We start from the raw sequence: 15,975 nt of genomic DNA, 5'->3' as shown, positions 1-15,975 counted from the left end.
TTAACTTTTGTATTGCTTGACACTGCTGTTATGACAGATAGATGGATAAATAACTCATTTATCCCAACTTGGGAAATTATTCTATCTATCTGATTACAGACAGTTAAACATTCCTTTCCTTTTAAAGAGAACAGTGAATGGCTGAACCTATAGCATTCAGCCATTGTCTATAGTCTGGTGCTGAAATCTTGAGACAGTTCTTAGCAATAGCCGTTTTACCAGTACTAAGACAGTCTTTAATGAGTGAGATGTCTGGCGTTGTATATATTGCTTTTTCTTATTATTAAAGTTCATTATTGAGCACCTCCCTCTCCCTGCATATATTCATTGCTGCACATAGAAAGTGGTCAGTTAAGTTGTAGGGGTTTATAAGTGTAAAATGCACTTATAAACCCCTGAAGAAAAAGCACAGGGCTGCTCAGTCAGCATAACAATTCCCTGTCATAATTATTTTTTTACAAGGTCCGGGAATTGATCTGCCCTGCTGACACAATAACGCGCAGGGAGATTACGATGATGACAATGTGGAACAGCAGAACATCTGAGAGCGGTAATGCAGAGCCGTGTTGGACTTATTAGCTGGACACTAAAGTCCTGTTGGTGCTAAAGAGCTTTAATAACTTGGCTGAATGCCTCTGTTCCAACGTGGGCTGATGACACTTTAAACAGCAACCTGCAGGGCTTGTGCATGACCGGCAAATCTGGTGGAGCTACAATTTGATACAGAAAAAGAGGACTTGATTAATTTAACCAAATGTCTCTCTAGAGCCTACGAGTCTAAGTACTACAAGAGAGCTCCTGTGGGAGAGACAATGAGATGCTAATGTTTCTCAAGTTCAATTTTGAGTCATTCACTGTAGCTCATGTAGTGGCTTATGAAAATGTATAAGGAGATGGCTGGTGGAAGTAGAGAGATGTATAAAAGGCTCTTAAAAAGGTTTGAAATGAAATAATGTCAAAGCATTTGTGTTACTTTTGTTGTTTTATATCATTGCAATGTCATATTGTCACAATAGAGATTTTAATTGCAATATTGGTGATCTTTTTTCAATCAATAGAAAGTTTAAAAAATGTGTTCAGTTTTGAGGGCTTTTTTGAATGTTGTGACTTGTGGCTTGCTAAGTTCAAACATGTATTCAATAAAAGGGTGTTGTCAATCATTTCCTTTCATATTTTTTATTATACAAGGAATTTGTTGTATTCTGGCAGTATACTGAAAGCAGCAGAAAGCCACTGAATTGGTGAGAAAAAATGTATTGTTAAAACTAAGAATTGTTTGTTACCTAGCTAGCATTGATGGCCGTTATAGGTGTGTGTGTGTGTGTGTGTGTGTGTGTGTGTGTGTGTGTGTGTGTGTGCGCGTGTCATCAGCACATTTACACTGCCTTGCCCTCCATGTGAGCTCATCTCAGCCAACCACTCAGTTTGACAATGTTAGACAGCTACAACACTGCAGCCTATAGCGACTTCATGAAGACTGCACTAGGGTATAGAAGTGTACTGGGACCGCCTGTAGCCATGTAGGACGAAATCTCTTGTGAACATTTTCACACACACACACACACACACACACAAATTAACATTTTTACTTTAATTCGAAAATTAACTGTTGTCAGGAGTGTCTTTGCAATTAATAATTGAACGCAAACATGCCCGGCTTTTAAAGATTGAAGAATATGGCGAGCGCGAGATGAAGAGAAAACACAAAGGGGATCATGGTTGTGAGAACAAACACACGCTTCGAAACAATGCGTACCAATCGGCCATTACTTGTTACTGAGAGATTTTATGGGTTCCCCGCGCTAATGTTCATTTTGTGAGCACTCCCAATCAGGCTTCATTAGCCAAATGATGCCTCCATCAAGCCCCTGGGCACGCGTAAACAAGCTAGGACCGAGCACCGCTGATGGTTTTATTAATGGCGCTGATTATTTTTAGAGGCCGCTTAGTTTCTGTAAGATGAGGAAACCGGCTGTGAGGATCGGGGAAGGGGTGGTGAGCCGAGGATTATGGATCGTCTCCTGAGAGTTACTGCATGTGGCGGAACATGGCGGTAGCTTTTGGGCATCGATGATCTTTGAGTGTCATGGGGGTTGAGTGTGTAAATGAGTCCATGGTTTAAAAAAAGTGCATTTTGAGAGATGCTTGTTCAGTTACACATCATGTAACACATCATATTGTCCTTTTCTTTGTAAATACAGTGAGCCATGTTCATCTCCCTGAATATATTTTTGCACATCTCTGCACAGCCCTCTACTTTAAAATATAACAGTTAGTCATATATTCATTTTTTTCCCTTTCTTTTGTATATTTAAATTTGATGTAAATACTTGTCTTTATTCTTTTGTAATGCTAAATAGTTTTGTTTTTTTATATATATATATATATTTTTTTAAATCGTTATATTTGTAACCTTCTCTTACAATTTATTTTCTTATGTTTGCACCATCATACACCAAAGCAAATTCCTTGTATGTGTAAACACACCTGGCAATAAACTTTTTCAGGATTCTGATCCTGGATATGCTTTTATTCTCTTGTGTAAGAAAACCTGTGCATACATAACCAAATGAGACACTTACCCCAGAGATATCAGCCACTCTGTGGATGGGAGCCTCCTTCTTGCTGTGCAGCCCTTTCCCGTTCTTGATGGCCCTACAAACCACAAATATAGCTCAAACATCATCATAACACATGGAGAAAGCATAATGCTGCAGGCCAAGCAGACCTTGAGAAATGGGAGCTGTAGATATCTGTAGATACAAAGAGGGAGCCATTGTGGCTTTGTGAAGAAGTCAATTCAAACCATTTTTTTTCCCCTACAGCTGAAATGCCATTATGGCTTTACGGGAAGTGCTAGGGGGAGGGTTTTTTCCCCACCCAGATAATCTATGGGCGTGAGATGAAAGTGGAAATGGTGGAGAAGAAATTATGATGAAGAAGAAATTATTGTTAGAATGGAAGGATGGGGAGAAAGGGGTTGCTTGTATAGTGCCGGCGAGGGCTTTAGCGATGATCACTGGTGCTAGTGACCGGCGCTTTAAAAAGCCTCAAGGGCCGGCTGAGATGAAGATGACCACTGTGGTTGAGGGGTGGGATAATGCCACCTATGGGTCACTGGGAAGCAGGTCATTGACTCTATGATGGAGCGTGTGCATTTATGCAGAGCGTGTATATAAGCGTGTTTAATAGCCTGGAGGAGGTTTCTTGAAGACTGCAGGTCGTTGACCTCGTGCAACGGGAACTAAAAATACAAATGGAGGCTATAGACAGAAACCTCTCATCAACTCTAAGAACACCTCGCCAGGGACAGAGAGAAGGGGGGGGGGGAGGAAGAGAGATAGAGAAGTGGGAGAGACACAGAAGGCGAGCCAGGCCAAAGAAGGACAACATTGAAAAAGGAGGAGAAATAAGGACAAAATGTGCAACAAAAAAGATGAGGTGAGAGTAGAAAAAGGAGGGTGGCTGGGCAGTGACACTGCATGGGAGGAAGGGGGGGGAGAGTCCAATAAAAGGAGGCTGGGGCTGCATCTGCTCTACCTATAGCCAGCAGATCTTAATCTATAGCAGAGCAATAAAGCCTGTACTAAATCTCTCCACTGCACCTCCATATCATTATATTCATAGGGCCTGTGTAAAGGGAGCCTCTGATAGAGCGCTTGGGAAGCTGCATGTATAGGCATGTATGTTTATATGTATCAAATAATGAAAAAAGAGGGAAAGATGTGTGCATGTGTGAGAGCAAGAACATCTTTTCTGTGGATCTGTGATGAGCTGTGACCTATGATGGTGCCTGTAATAATATTTATATAGTAATAATTATTATTTAGAGTTGCTTCTCCTGAGCCATGTTGGATGAAATAGCAAAAGTAATTGAAAGAAAAAAAGCCTCAAGGTCATAACAATTCATTTCCTCTTCCAAAGAGCAACATTTTTCAAGGTCATGCAGAAATCGTGGATGGCAGAGTGATTGTGTAAAAATGTTTTGTGTAAGAGATTAGTGTGCAAAATGTTGCCTTTAAGGCTCAGGTGAAAGGGAGATGGTGTGAGTGTGTGAGTGTGTGAGTGTGTGAGTGTGTGTGTGTGTGTGAGTGTGTGTGTGTGTGTGAGTGTGTGAGTGTGTGTGAGAGTGTGAGTGTGTGAGTGTGTGTGTGTGTGTGTGTGTGTGTGTGTGTGTGTGTGTGAGTGTGAGTGTGAGTGTGTGTGTGTGTGTGTGTGTGTGTGTGTGTGTGTGTGTGTGAGTGTGAGTGTCTCACCGAGCCTCTGCGGCAAGCAGCTCGTCGTAGTGGGAGGAGCGCTGGTCGTCATCCTGCCTGTATCTGATGCATGTGGCCAGGCCTTTACTGACCAGAGCCTCCGCTATGTTACTGTAGGAAGAGGGGGGGGGAGGGGGGGAAAGAGAGAGAGATTACTTTAATAAAAACCAACAAGCAAAACGGCTCGGCTTCACACTGAATCCTAAGTAAGCCAGCTCAACGGGGGGAAGAAAAACCATGACGAATCCCAACGGTGGCTTAGCAAATGAACAAAGGTCACTTAAATGTTGACATTGCACACTTGACTAACCGTTTCCTCGCTGCGTTATGGATGTACTGAAGAAGAAAGGATGAAGGGCAGAAAGAGGAGAGTATTGTTGTACTTAGTGCAGCACTTAGTGGCTAGCCCTTGGACATCGATGTTCTGGTTGATGTGCGGACAAAAGAAATGAAGGGAATGAAGTAAACTCTTCAAAAGTGAGTTTGTGTCATTGAGTGCATTTTTCTGTCTCCATTTTGCAGGCATGATGATATTATAGACTTTGTTGTCTCGAATCAAATGTTTTCTCTGACCTTTTTCCTACATCAACACTTGGTACACTTGATTTGTTGTTTAAAAGAGAGAGCGGAAATAAATGAGAAAAGGACATTTTGAATCATTGGGTATGGGATATAATACAGGGAGGACTTCCTGTTTGGGGTATTCCAGCATATAATACAGTTATTATTCAAATCATTTAAAGCAAAACTAACAAAATAATAGTAAATATATAAATATTATGGAGGTTAAAAGAACATTCAATGTGCACTTACAGTACAGAAACGGTTATTGAAAACAGAGATTGATAGAATATTTGAGGCATACTGTTTCTGTAATGTGGACACAAAACTATAACATCTGATATACTTTATTTTTTAGAGACTTATTCTAATGAAATTGTGTGGGTCCTTCAATAATTAATAATTCATTATTTTAAAAACTCAGTATTGTTGGCATATTGTAAATCGAGCGGTGATTGCAAGAATAATCACAAATGTGGTGAAATGATTTAAGGGTGATATCGCTCACCCCTACTTCCTGTCTTCTTCTGGTTGGTTAACCTTTATCACTTCACACAGCTTAATGAATCTCAAGCAGAGCCCGTTTCTTCTCATAGATGCGCTGCCAAGAACTAACTCTCTTACCACAAGCAGAGAAATTATATATTTAATACACTATATGACGTAAAAGGTTGAAAACATTTGCCCCCCTGACCTCAGCCTTCATGGGGGGTGCATGCCAACTGTTCACTGTGGAGCGGAGTGGCGGGTGCAGCTGGCTAATGCTGGGGAGGAACTGACTGGTCACGAGGTCGGGTCCTGACCTTTGTGTATGCATGCAGATACATGACTGTTGATGACCAACAGGGATCCATTTTTATCATGCGCATATAACTCTGCTTTGTGCCATCGAGCCAGACAGACAGAAGAACGCAGAAGATACGTGTGGCCTTTGACTACTTTTTGGGGCGAGAACGGACTTCTGATGGTTTATTTCAAGTCACGCGGCATTAAAGCTCCTCCATCCGGTTTTGATTGAATTGAAACCTCCGAGTAGTTTTAATAACAGAAGATCTGTGGTACTGTGGAAAGTCTGTGTTTCTGACAGATAAACCAGATTCCCTCAAAGGGTTGTTTGTAGATAGAAAATAATTGCTTGCACTGAGGCGACACTTCCTGTGAAAATGGAAACACAAAGAAGCCTTTTCAGCTTACTTTGTGATTCATGCTGAGATTACAAGTTCTGAGCATTTACAATTTTGTCTATTTTATGTTGTTTTACATCTGAAGAATTAGGTTTTACAAAAGGGACACAGCTGTTGTAATTAAAATAAATGTGCTACTGAAGCCCCCGACGCTGACAATTAGATGCTGTATGATATCCGTGCAAGTGCAGCTTATTGGTAACATAACCTTAATTCAAGTTTTAAAGGCACAATATGTAGGATTTGTTTTGGTTGCAGTCTCATAATGCTATTTCCTCTAGCATGGGTGCTTAAGATTGGGGACCCGGAGGGGTGCGTTTTGTTATTATCTTTACATTGTTTTAAGGGAAACCCTATATGTTGTGCTTTTAAGATTCAAAAGGATTCTAAGGCTTTATTATCAAATAGCCACAGTGCAGGTGATTGCCACGAAAATGTCTGAGGCTCCTCTAACAGTGCAACACACAATATACTAAAGAAAATAAACAAGAAAGTTCAATTGTACAACAAAATAGTGCAAAATATAAAGAGTTACATGAAGAGTGAGCTCTTCTTAATCATTACCATAAGATGTCCATCTGTGTAAAATGTCTTTACACTATACCTTGTACATTGAGTGTGCAAGAAATGGTATATTAAATCAAAATCAATGTTAATAATGTCCTACTTTTATATTTTGTTAGCTGTAACTGGCCCTTCATTTGGTCAATATGTTTATATTTACTTTTAAGTTCCGTTTTATTTTCTATTTTGAGATGTTAATATTTTATGTTTATGTCTGTGTTTTTGTACTTTTCACATTGTGTGCAATGCCTTGTTACCTGCTGCTGTGATGAGAAAATGTCTCAAATTCAGATCAATAAAGTATATTTTATTTATTTTTTATAATTACAATTAGCAAATAGAGAAATATCCTGAATAGACTACACTTAATGAAAGTTGATTATTCAGTGTGGTACTTACATGCCGCCAATAGTGACTGTAGCACAGGTGCGTTCTGAGAATGCGGGGGTGCTTTCTCCTGGGCCGGTAGCTGCTCTGATGTAATCAACTGTCACATTGACCTAAAGGATCAAAGCAAGAGAAGAGAAGTCAAAAAACATGCAACAAGTACTGAGACAAACAGAGTAGCAACAGTAAAATGTGTGTGTGTGTGTGTGTGTGTGTGTGTGTGTGTGTGTGTGTGTGTGTGTGTGTGTGTGTGTGTGTGTGTGTGTGTGTGTGTGTGTGTGTGTGTGTGTGTGTGTGTGTGTGTGTGTGTGTGTGTGTGTGTGTGTGTGTGTGTGGTGTGTGTGTGTGTGTGTGTGTGTGTGTGTGTGTGTGTGTGTGTGTGTGTGTGTGTGTGTGTGTGTGTGTGTGTGTGTGTGTGTGTGTGTGTGTGTGTGTGTGTGTGTGTGTGTGTGTGTCCTAGTTCTCAAGGTCATCCCCAGTCAGTGTGAATCACATCATGGAGCACTGTAGATATCCCTAGGGGAACGCTATTAACACACTGTGGGTGTTTGGGACAATACACACAAACACACACAGAGGGAACATTGATGGAACCCAAATGACCCTACACTGCGCAGCTCCCTGGGGATGGACTCCAATCCACCCACCCTGAAGATGCATTTTTGTCACTCGTGTGTATGTGTATGTGTATGTGTATGTGTGTGTGTGTATGTGTGTGTGTGTATGTGTGTGTGTGTATATCCGCAGGGATGTGACGGGGAAAGCCTGCTCTGTGGCCCAGATGCAGACAGACGACGCTAACAGCAGGGATGCAGCTGTATATCTACACACTATTGGAGGTTTAAGATCTACGAGTCAAGCAAGTGTAATGGGAAGAAAAACAAATGTAAAAAAAGTAGGGATCTGGCAGTGGATCAAAGCGTAGACACAAGTCAAATAGAGACAATGCAGACAGGCCTATTACAGGGACATGAAAGAGCAGGACACGCAGCGACGCCGGCTTGTCATTAGATGGACGGGATGGGAACATGGTGACGGGAGCAAGGGGAGAGAAGAGCTCCTGTCAACGCAGAATAGATGTGGCCTAGTGTGGCGTTCAGCTGGAAGTGGCGTCTGCTTTTCAAGAGCAGACAGAAAAGAAAACAATAAACCAGGATATGGATGATGGAGGACTGCGCCCATACATGCACAAGAGTATCGGAAACTTCTATAGCCCAAAAATGAAAAGGTGTAAGATTGAGAACGTTTTTTGATGTTCTCACGAAGGAAAGGATATATCTAGCTAAATCATACTTAAAGTAGTCATTTAGCAGTAGCATATGCAACCCAACACATTTTATTCAACGTTTATGAGACAGCATTATAATCCTAACGGTATTAGCTTACAAAATAAATATCCCCTCGCAGTGTAATGTAAATTAATAGCCCTCAAATGCTGTCGTACAATCAGTAACAGAATTGGTTTGTGATCTCGTCAGCCGGAGAATATTATGCAATATCCTCGTTGCCAAAGTCATTAATTTTGTAGCCATGCAAATAACCCATCCTCATTGTCTTGAAGGAAATTATGTTATCCTCACTCCCACATCAAAGCTGTTCATTTCCTCGTAACCCTATAGTGACATAGTTTCATGTCTATTCAGCTTTATTGAAAAGTGAAGCCGTTCAAATGAAGAGAGAAAAAACCCATTTGGGCTCTTCTTGGTTACATTTCAGTTTAATGGCTGAGCATTGCCAGGCGTGGGTAATTGAAAAGTGGTACAAACAAAGCAATGAAAAACAGGAAGAATGCAAGTTGGCTTCGAGAGGACAACATTAGATGAAATTAAATGGGAAAAAATGAAAAAGCCTTTGCAAAAAAAAAAGCAGATTTCAGGATGAGATTGAAGCCCACAAGCAGAAAACAATACAGGAAGCTCTGAAACCAGTAGTTCCCCATTAAGCGGGGTGATGACAGATTATAAACTTTGACCAAGCGATGTTAGACTAGAGGCTTTCCAGACCCATTCTCCACGGGCCATCTAACCGATCCCCTGATAAGGTGAAGCTATCTATAAAGAACCCCCCCAGAGGAGCGTGAGGCGGGGGGGGGGGGGGGGGGGGGGGGGCAGTGGCTGGATTAGAAAGTGGGGGGAGTGATAAGGACAGCAGGACAAGTGTGAGACAGAATGTTTTTTGTTACGCTGAGGCGACAACAGCACAGGGAGACATGTTTGTAAAATGTTTGAACGGGTAATAACAGTTTTATGTGGACGTTTTTTAAGTAAAATTTGAAATACTGCAGTGTAAGAACACTGTTACAAGTCAAAGTCCAAAAGTACAAGTACTTATTTTGCATAATGTCCCTTTTTAAAATCACATATGTTAAATGACTGGATACATTTTTTTGATGCATTATTGGGTTCATCACAGCTGTTAAACGTGGATGTTGGACTGCTGCTGGAAATATCTCAACCTATAGTTTATATGTCATTGTTTTTTCATATTTTGTTTAGCCAATATCTTTAAAGTCATTATTATTATTATTATTATTAACTACTTTTTTCCCCAAAAATGAAGTGGCTGTCTGTGGCTTCCAAATGTTAGAGGAGTAGAAGTATGAGGTAACATCAAATAAAAATACTCAAGTGAAGTTCAAAGTACCCCAAAACCATACTGAAGTACAATACTTAGGTAAATATACCACACTACATTACAGCATTGTCTACATGGTAAAATGACGTATCAAGGTGTATGCATGCAAAGGTTACAGCTAATAATAAACAGATGTTTTTACTAAAGCAATGCTTGCTAAAAATGAGTTTCAACAATTTGGTCCTAATTGCCAAGACCTTTACAGAGACCTTATGCTGAACTATGATATTAGAAGTATGCCTGTCTGTGCTGTACCGTGAACATCAGTAATCAAAGCTCAGTATGATCAGCTAGAGCCGTTTTCAGGACAGAATACGGTGAAAGAGTAGGAGGTTTCTTCAAACTAAAATAAGCACCTGTCACCTGATCCCTTTTATCTTTCTCACCAACAGGCGGTTTATTTTTTGCAATGTTTTAAAGTGATCTGCCAATAAATTAAAAAAAATAAGGGATATATTGGTGCCGAGCAATTTGTTATCAAAGAGCAGAATCTGTACCTTACCTTTGAAAATATTAGACATGCAGGTGTTGCCTAGGGGACATCAGCCAATCAGAGTTTGAATAAAAAAATCTTAGGACATGAGGGGCTTTAGTTGCTGTTGTGCATGCTGTGACAATTCAATGAAGTTAGCTTTACAGGAAGGGGAAAAAACTGCACAAGGTAAGGATAAAACGAGGGAAGGAGTGAGGAGAGGGAGCCCCATCTGGATTTAAACTATTGGACCTGGCGATGCTTAGGTATAATTTGCATCTGCTTGCACCTGAAGCTTTCCCCCGAATGAGGTCTCACAAACACACACCAGATCAAATACCTTATTGCACACACCGCATTCCCACCAATAAGAGGGGGAACTCTGGCGCTGACAGTACTACACAAGCAGCTGCATAACAGGAGCCACTTTGAGCACGCAGGATTATCCGAATGTGCTCAACCCTGATAAGTGGCTTAATGCAACATTTGCAGTGGACTTTTTTTCTGCTGAGGCTGAGACCCGGGCGCACAAGAAGCGCTACTTATAAAGTTAGCCAAATCGAGCTTTTTGGGATTATGTCACCATGCAAACGCTACCGTTTCAATAGGGGTGGGATATATATATATATATGAGAGAGGGAAACAGACAGACGTGACAGTGAGAAAAAGGGAAAAAGAGAAACAGTGCAGATTTAGTCTCCTTAACAGGGTAGTTCAGAAGAAGTCTTCACTAATATAAAATGATTTATTCAATGATGGCTACACATGTCCTCTCAATTTGACTTTGTCTAAGAATCAAATGAAAGATTCAAAGGCTTTATTGACATATGCACAGTAGCTACAGTGTGGATATGGGGTAGTGTTGGTCTAATGGATAGTGAGGTGGGCTGAAGATCGGAAGGTCGTGAGTTCAAATCCCGCCTGGAACACCACCACTAGTGTGCCCTTGAGTAAGGCACTTAGCCCTCAGTTACTCCAGGGAGAATGTCCCTGTAATTGGTCATTGTAAGTCGCTTTGGATAAAAGCGTCAGCTAAATGTAATGTAATATGGCAATGAACATCTTAAGTCCGAGGCTCCTCCAACTATGCAATATAATATACATAGAGACCGAAAACAATCAAACTGATTAAAAAAAACAATAGAATAGTGCAAGATAAGTTAGTGAAAAGCTATGGTAGCTTTTAGCTGGCAAGAAAAGTATAAATTTAATTCAAAAGAGTTCTACATGAAATTGATCATTGATGTATGGTTGTAGGAGTATACCTGTAAAATCCTCTTTTTAAGACTAGACCCCGTATTGCACCAATCCCTTTCTGCTTCAGAGAGCTATCAAATACAGAAAGGCAGACTTTTGAAAATGGATATTAGATATGCTTTATAAAAGATCAAAAGCACCATCCATCCTTATAGAGATGAAGGTTTAATAGAAAAAGAAAGGCATGTAGCTTTATTCCCCTAAAGCGGCGCGGTGGCATTAGGGCTTTGAGCTTTTGCTCAGCACACTGAGACTCCTAGTTAATGCCTAGTCACGTCCTGGAAGCTTTAGTCAGGGGAAATCTGCTTGTTTCCAATGCATGCATTGTATTGCTCTGTTAGGCAGTCTCTGAGCTTTGAAATGGAATATATTGTGTAGGGGAATACCTGCAGGTCAAACAGTTACCTTAACCTTGGGACTGGATGGGACAGTAAGCTTTGGTCACCTTCAGTTTGAGCAAAGATGCACCTTTGTGATCTGCAGTTACACCTGTGTATGCAAATCTAAAAAAAAAAAGATCATGCACGACCCAGACCCGACATACGTTTCCCTTCTAAAACCACCGGGTCAGGCCCAATTACCCTCATGCTAAGGTAAGATCTCTTGTCTCGTTCTGTGTCGGAGAAGAAAAAGAAAGAAAGATAAAAGAGGAGCTCTCAGTGGTCTTAGAGACTCCTTCTAATGCTTACTGCTCCAAATCTGTCTCTACAGAGCTTAGTGTTCAGAGACAGGATGACAGTAAGTGGGTCGACTAAACTCCTCTCCTGGTGGTAGTGCAACATGCATCTGTACACTTGTGCACCTACCTGCATCCAACTTGACAACACAAGTATGCCGAGGTTGCGTAGATTAGCATTAAAACGCGGAGGGGTTAAGTAGTGTTCTCGCGAAACAACATCCACCCATAGAGAGCCTGTGATTATTTCTTAAAATAGTTCTTGTTTGTTGGAACAGCAGCTAAAGTTGCCAGTACCTTCACAAATCTGCAGTTTTTTAAGGGCTCTGATATAAAAAGATGATTAACTGCTACAAAAGGGCTTAATTTGAAGCTTCAGCCTTGTGTCTTAGCAACCATAAAGTAACGTTCCAGAGATTTTGGGTTATTGATTTTTCAGGTTGAGGAAGGGGGAAGCTATCCCGCTGGCAAATGGGCAAGAGCCCTACTAAGAGCCTATAAGCACACCCTTGGGAGACCAAATTGTAATACTTATCAAATGCACATATACAGTATACATAGCGTAATGACGGAGAAGGGACTTAAGAGAAATGTCAAGTAGAGTATGGATAAAGGCATTGGATAACAGAAGATTGTAATTTATGGACTGTTTGTTTAGAGGTTTGTTTGTTTTTCACACATTACAACACTGATTAGGTTCCATATGCACTCAAAGCACTCTGCATATGGACAGTGATCCCTGAGGACCACTACCTGCAACCCTGGCCTCACTCATCACATCTCTCGACATGTCATGGAGTGCACTCCTACCTGCATCATCCAGGATGAATTTAAACGCAGACCGTAACCAGGGCCACTGACGCACTCTGGGAAAATACACGCATACTTTTACCATGCTTATGACGCTAACTCATGTTGACACTTAGACAATCATGCGTACTTTCCTCTACGATAAACACCTGAAACAACAATTCGCCGGAGAAATGGAAATGAACATTTGAGCCAAGCTGATTTTGAAACACCCTAGAGCAAAACAAGCAATACTGTGAAATTAAACCAGGTATAAAAGCTGCGAAGATTGATCTGAGCGATGTCTAGATAGTTTGTCTGTGTATAGAGCAGTATTATAAAAGATAAAACATCCATTACGCATGCTATTTGTGGTTGCATGAGTACACAGCTAATGGCCACGGTAACAGGAGTGGGTTTGTCTATACATGCATGCTTCTGGCTCTAAACGCCCATATATTACATGTTTTACGACTCCATCTACATGCATGTACACCCACCACACACAAGCCACTCTCTTTTAGTGCAGAGATACACTCCTAGAAACAAGCCCAAAATGGTACTTTACACTAATTATACGGCTTGATAAAAGGCTTGGTGTTCCTGAGCTAAACACGTTTTATCATCATGCTAATGGAACATTTTGGAGAGCATTTCTACACCTTTCAAAGGCCATAGTCGGCCTATCCCTATCACACGCACACTCATTATCCCTCCAACACAAACACCACAAATAAACAGCCGAATCATTATTCCCGCTTCACTTGTCAAAAGCCGGCTCACGGCTGAATTTTCTGTCATTAAAAAAGCATTAATGAGGATGATTAAAATGAGTGTGATGAGAGGCTGGGACAGGGACATGAATCTCACTCCTGTACTCAATGCCAAAAGGAACTCTCTTGGCTTTTGGCTCTGAGTGGGTGCATGTTTTTGTGTTTATCACGCTGCAAATGTTTTTTTTTGCTTTTCTTTTATACTTTGTAAAATTGCTAGAGTGTGTAAAATGGGAAGATTTGTTTCGTCTAATGTATTTGGAGCCCTAAAATGTGTTGTATATTCTCAGCTCAACAGAAACAATTGATTTGTGGAGGTTTAAGGTGCAAACCTGAGATATAATACTTGCTGCAAAACAGTATTGAATGTATGAGATAAATAAGTAAGTATATGAGAACTCCTGACAACAGATGTCATTTTGACAGAGTTTCCCATCAATCTGCTTACTAACCATTTCCATGTTTGTGCAAGAAAGATTCCAATCGTTTCCAGAATTGTCCCCATTATAATATGTGTCCTCTGAGTCTGACAAGTGTTGAGTTTGTTATTTGCAAAACATAAACTATCATTCAACTCAGCCAGTGGACAACAGCTGGAGGCATGCCGCCTGCTCTCCCTGTGCCATTACTGCCGCTGTATGTTCAATGACAACAATGTAGGAATGATTTTTTGATTTACTAAGGACGCAGGCGTAAAAAGATATGCAGTTTGCACTGGTAAACTTTATTTTGAAATATTAAATTATATAATATATTCCTGCTAGAGTCAGACTTTACAACCATCATGGCCCCCTGATAGACCACCACACATATTGGTGTACGAGTAAAAAGAAATCTTGCAATTTAAACTTTTTAAGATTTATTGTTATTTTTGATTTGACAGTATGTCCACTGTAGTGGACCTGAAGAGCATTTCAGTGTGAAGAGACAGCCACACTTAAAAGATACAATACATAACATATTGTGCTTATAGAGTGATATTAATACAAGAATACACACCGCTTTATGATAATTATTTCACTGGCTGCTATTTCTTAGTCGGACTTTTCAGCTACTGTAACAAAATAAAATAACTGTGCAATATATACTTTTACTTTCACTTCTGTTATCTGGCTGCCATCACACTACATTCTACACTCATTATTTTGTAAATACTGTAGCTGTTCTTATTGTTGTCCACATGGATGGTACTTTGTAAATTGTCATTTCTATCTCTAATATTTGATGCATGCCTCTTAACTCATATTTTGCCTCTTCACTTGTGCGGTAAACAATGTAAATGTCCCCTCTGTTGGACTAATAGAGGTCTTCTGATTAAGGGGAAGTTGGCGACTGACCGAGTTGGTAATAAATCAGTACCTTAGTACCTAAACCATTTAAGCAATAAGTCTCATTTAGATTCTTAAGCTCTCTCAGACAAACAATCTCAACACACAGTTCATTTATTGGAATTGTACACAAAAAAGGGAAGATGTTCAAGCGGTGGTTTTTGTCCCGAGTGCTCTCTAGTTCAGTGCTGGGTTCTGCTAGGTCAGATGTGTGTAAATCATAGCAGCCCTCTAGGTGTACACACTCACTAGATCAATAGACACAAGAGGGGGAAATCAACACTGCTTGTTTAAAGGGTGAACCCGGGCCAATGCCGAGCCCCGGGGTACCTACCAAGGGTACTTGGTATTCAAACTGAAAGAGGGAGAGAAATAGATATCTAGCTAAGGGCATCAGAAACGTGTGGGTGAGGCTACTGGTGCGGGGGGGAAAGGGTGTCTGAGCGCATGTAGAGCCACTGGGAGAATACCTCTTTTGGTTTATTCAATGTAAGCTGATTAGAGGCAAATCAAGTTGCAAACACACGAGGTGCCAACAAGTGTTCGGGAGTTTTTAATTTCTGTCAGTGGTTCTTACCTTTTTACCAATGATCTTCTTCCTCAGGAACTCCCGGGCCTCGAACATGTAGGGGATGTCGTAGAGCGGACGGAAACGTTTGTCTTTGTCCTTGTTCTTCTCCTGAGGGGGGAGGATAGAGGAGAAATAGGAGAGTGGAAGAAGAAAGAGAGAGAAAATAAAGATTATTCATAAAGATGCGTGGCTTAACATTTTGGCTGCAGTTTCAGACGTGTTGGAAGCATGCATAAAAACACAAATACAACCCTCGCCTCACACATACAGACGTAAACACACAGATCGACACACAGCCCTATGACAGCGAGGACATTTCTCTCAAACACTCTTGCCGTCAATACTGACTGGCCGCAGAGCAGACAAATAAAATGAATCAAAGTACACTGTTACCAAGGACACAGATTCAAGCATCCGAGCCAAAGACACTTTGTGTTAAAGTGATGCACAAAGGCGAGCTAACACCATGTGCACACACACACACACCGTGCATACACAGATGTAGCCACGCGCACACTGGCAC

General features: G+C 40.8%; 1 protein-coding gene across 1 annotated transcript in view; it reads right to left on the bottom strand.

The window, feature by feature from the left end:
• Nucleotides 1–15,975, bottom strand: part of snd1 (staphylococcal nuclease and tudor domain containing 1) — a 181,060-nt gene that overhangs the window by 129,147 nt on the left and 35,938 nt on the right. The window contains exons 11-14 of the mRNA XM_034133336.1: nt 15,459–15,560; nt 6,965–7,065; nt 4,257–4,367; nt 2,583–2,655 (exon numbers count right to left, since the gene is read on the bottom strand). Of these exons, the coding sequence (XP_033989227.1) occupies nt 2,583–2,655; nt 4,257–4,367; nt 6,965–7,065; nt 15,459–15,560 (387 nt within the window). The remainder of the gene's footprint in view (nt 1–2,582; nt 2,656–4,256; nt 4,368–6,964; nt 7,066–15,458; nt 15,561–15,975) is intronic.

This window comes from Trematomus bernacchii, unplaced genomic scaffold (assembly GCF_902827165.1).
Source record: "Trematomus bernacchii unplaced genomic scaffold, fTreBer1.1, whole genome shotgun sequence".
Taxonomy (NCBI): Eukaryota; Metazoa; Chordata; class Actinopteri; order Perciformes; family Nototheniidae; genus Trematomus; species Trematomus bernacchii.
The sequence above is the reverse complement of the archived record's forward strand: the minus strand, read 5'-3'. Positions and strand labels throughout refer to the sequence as shown.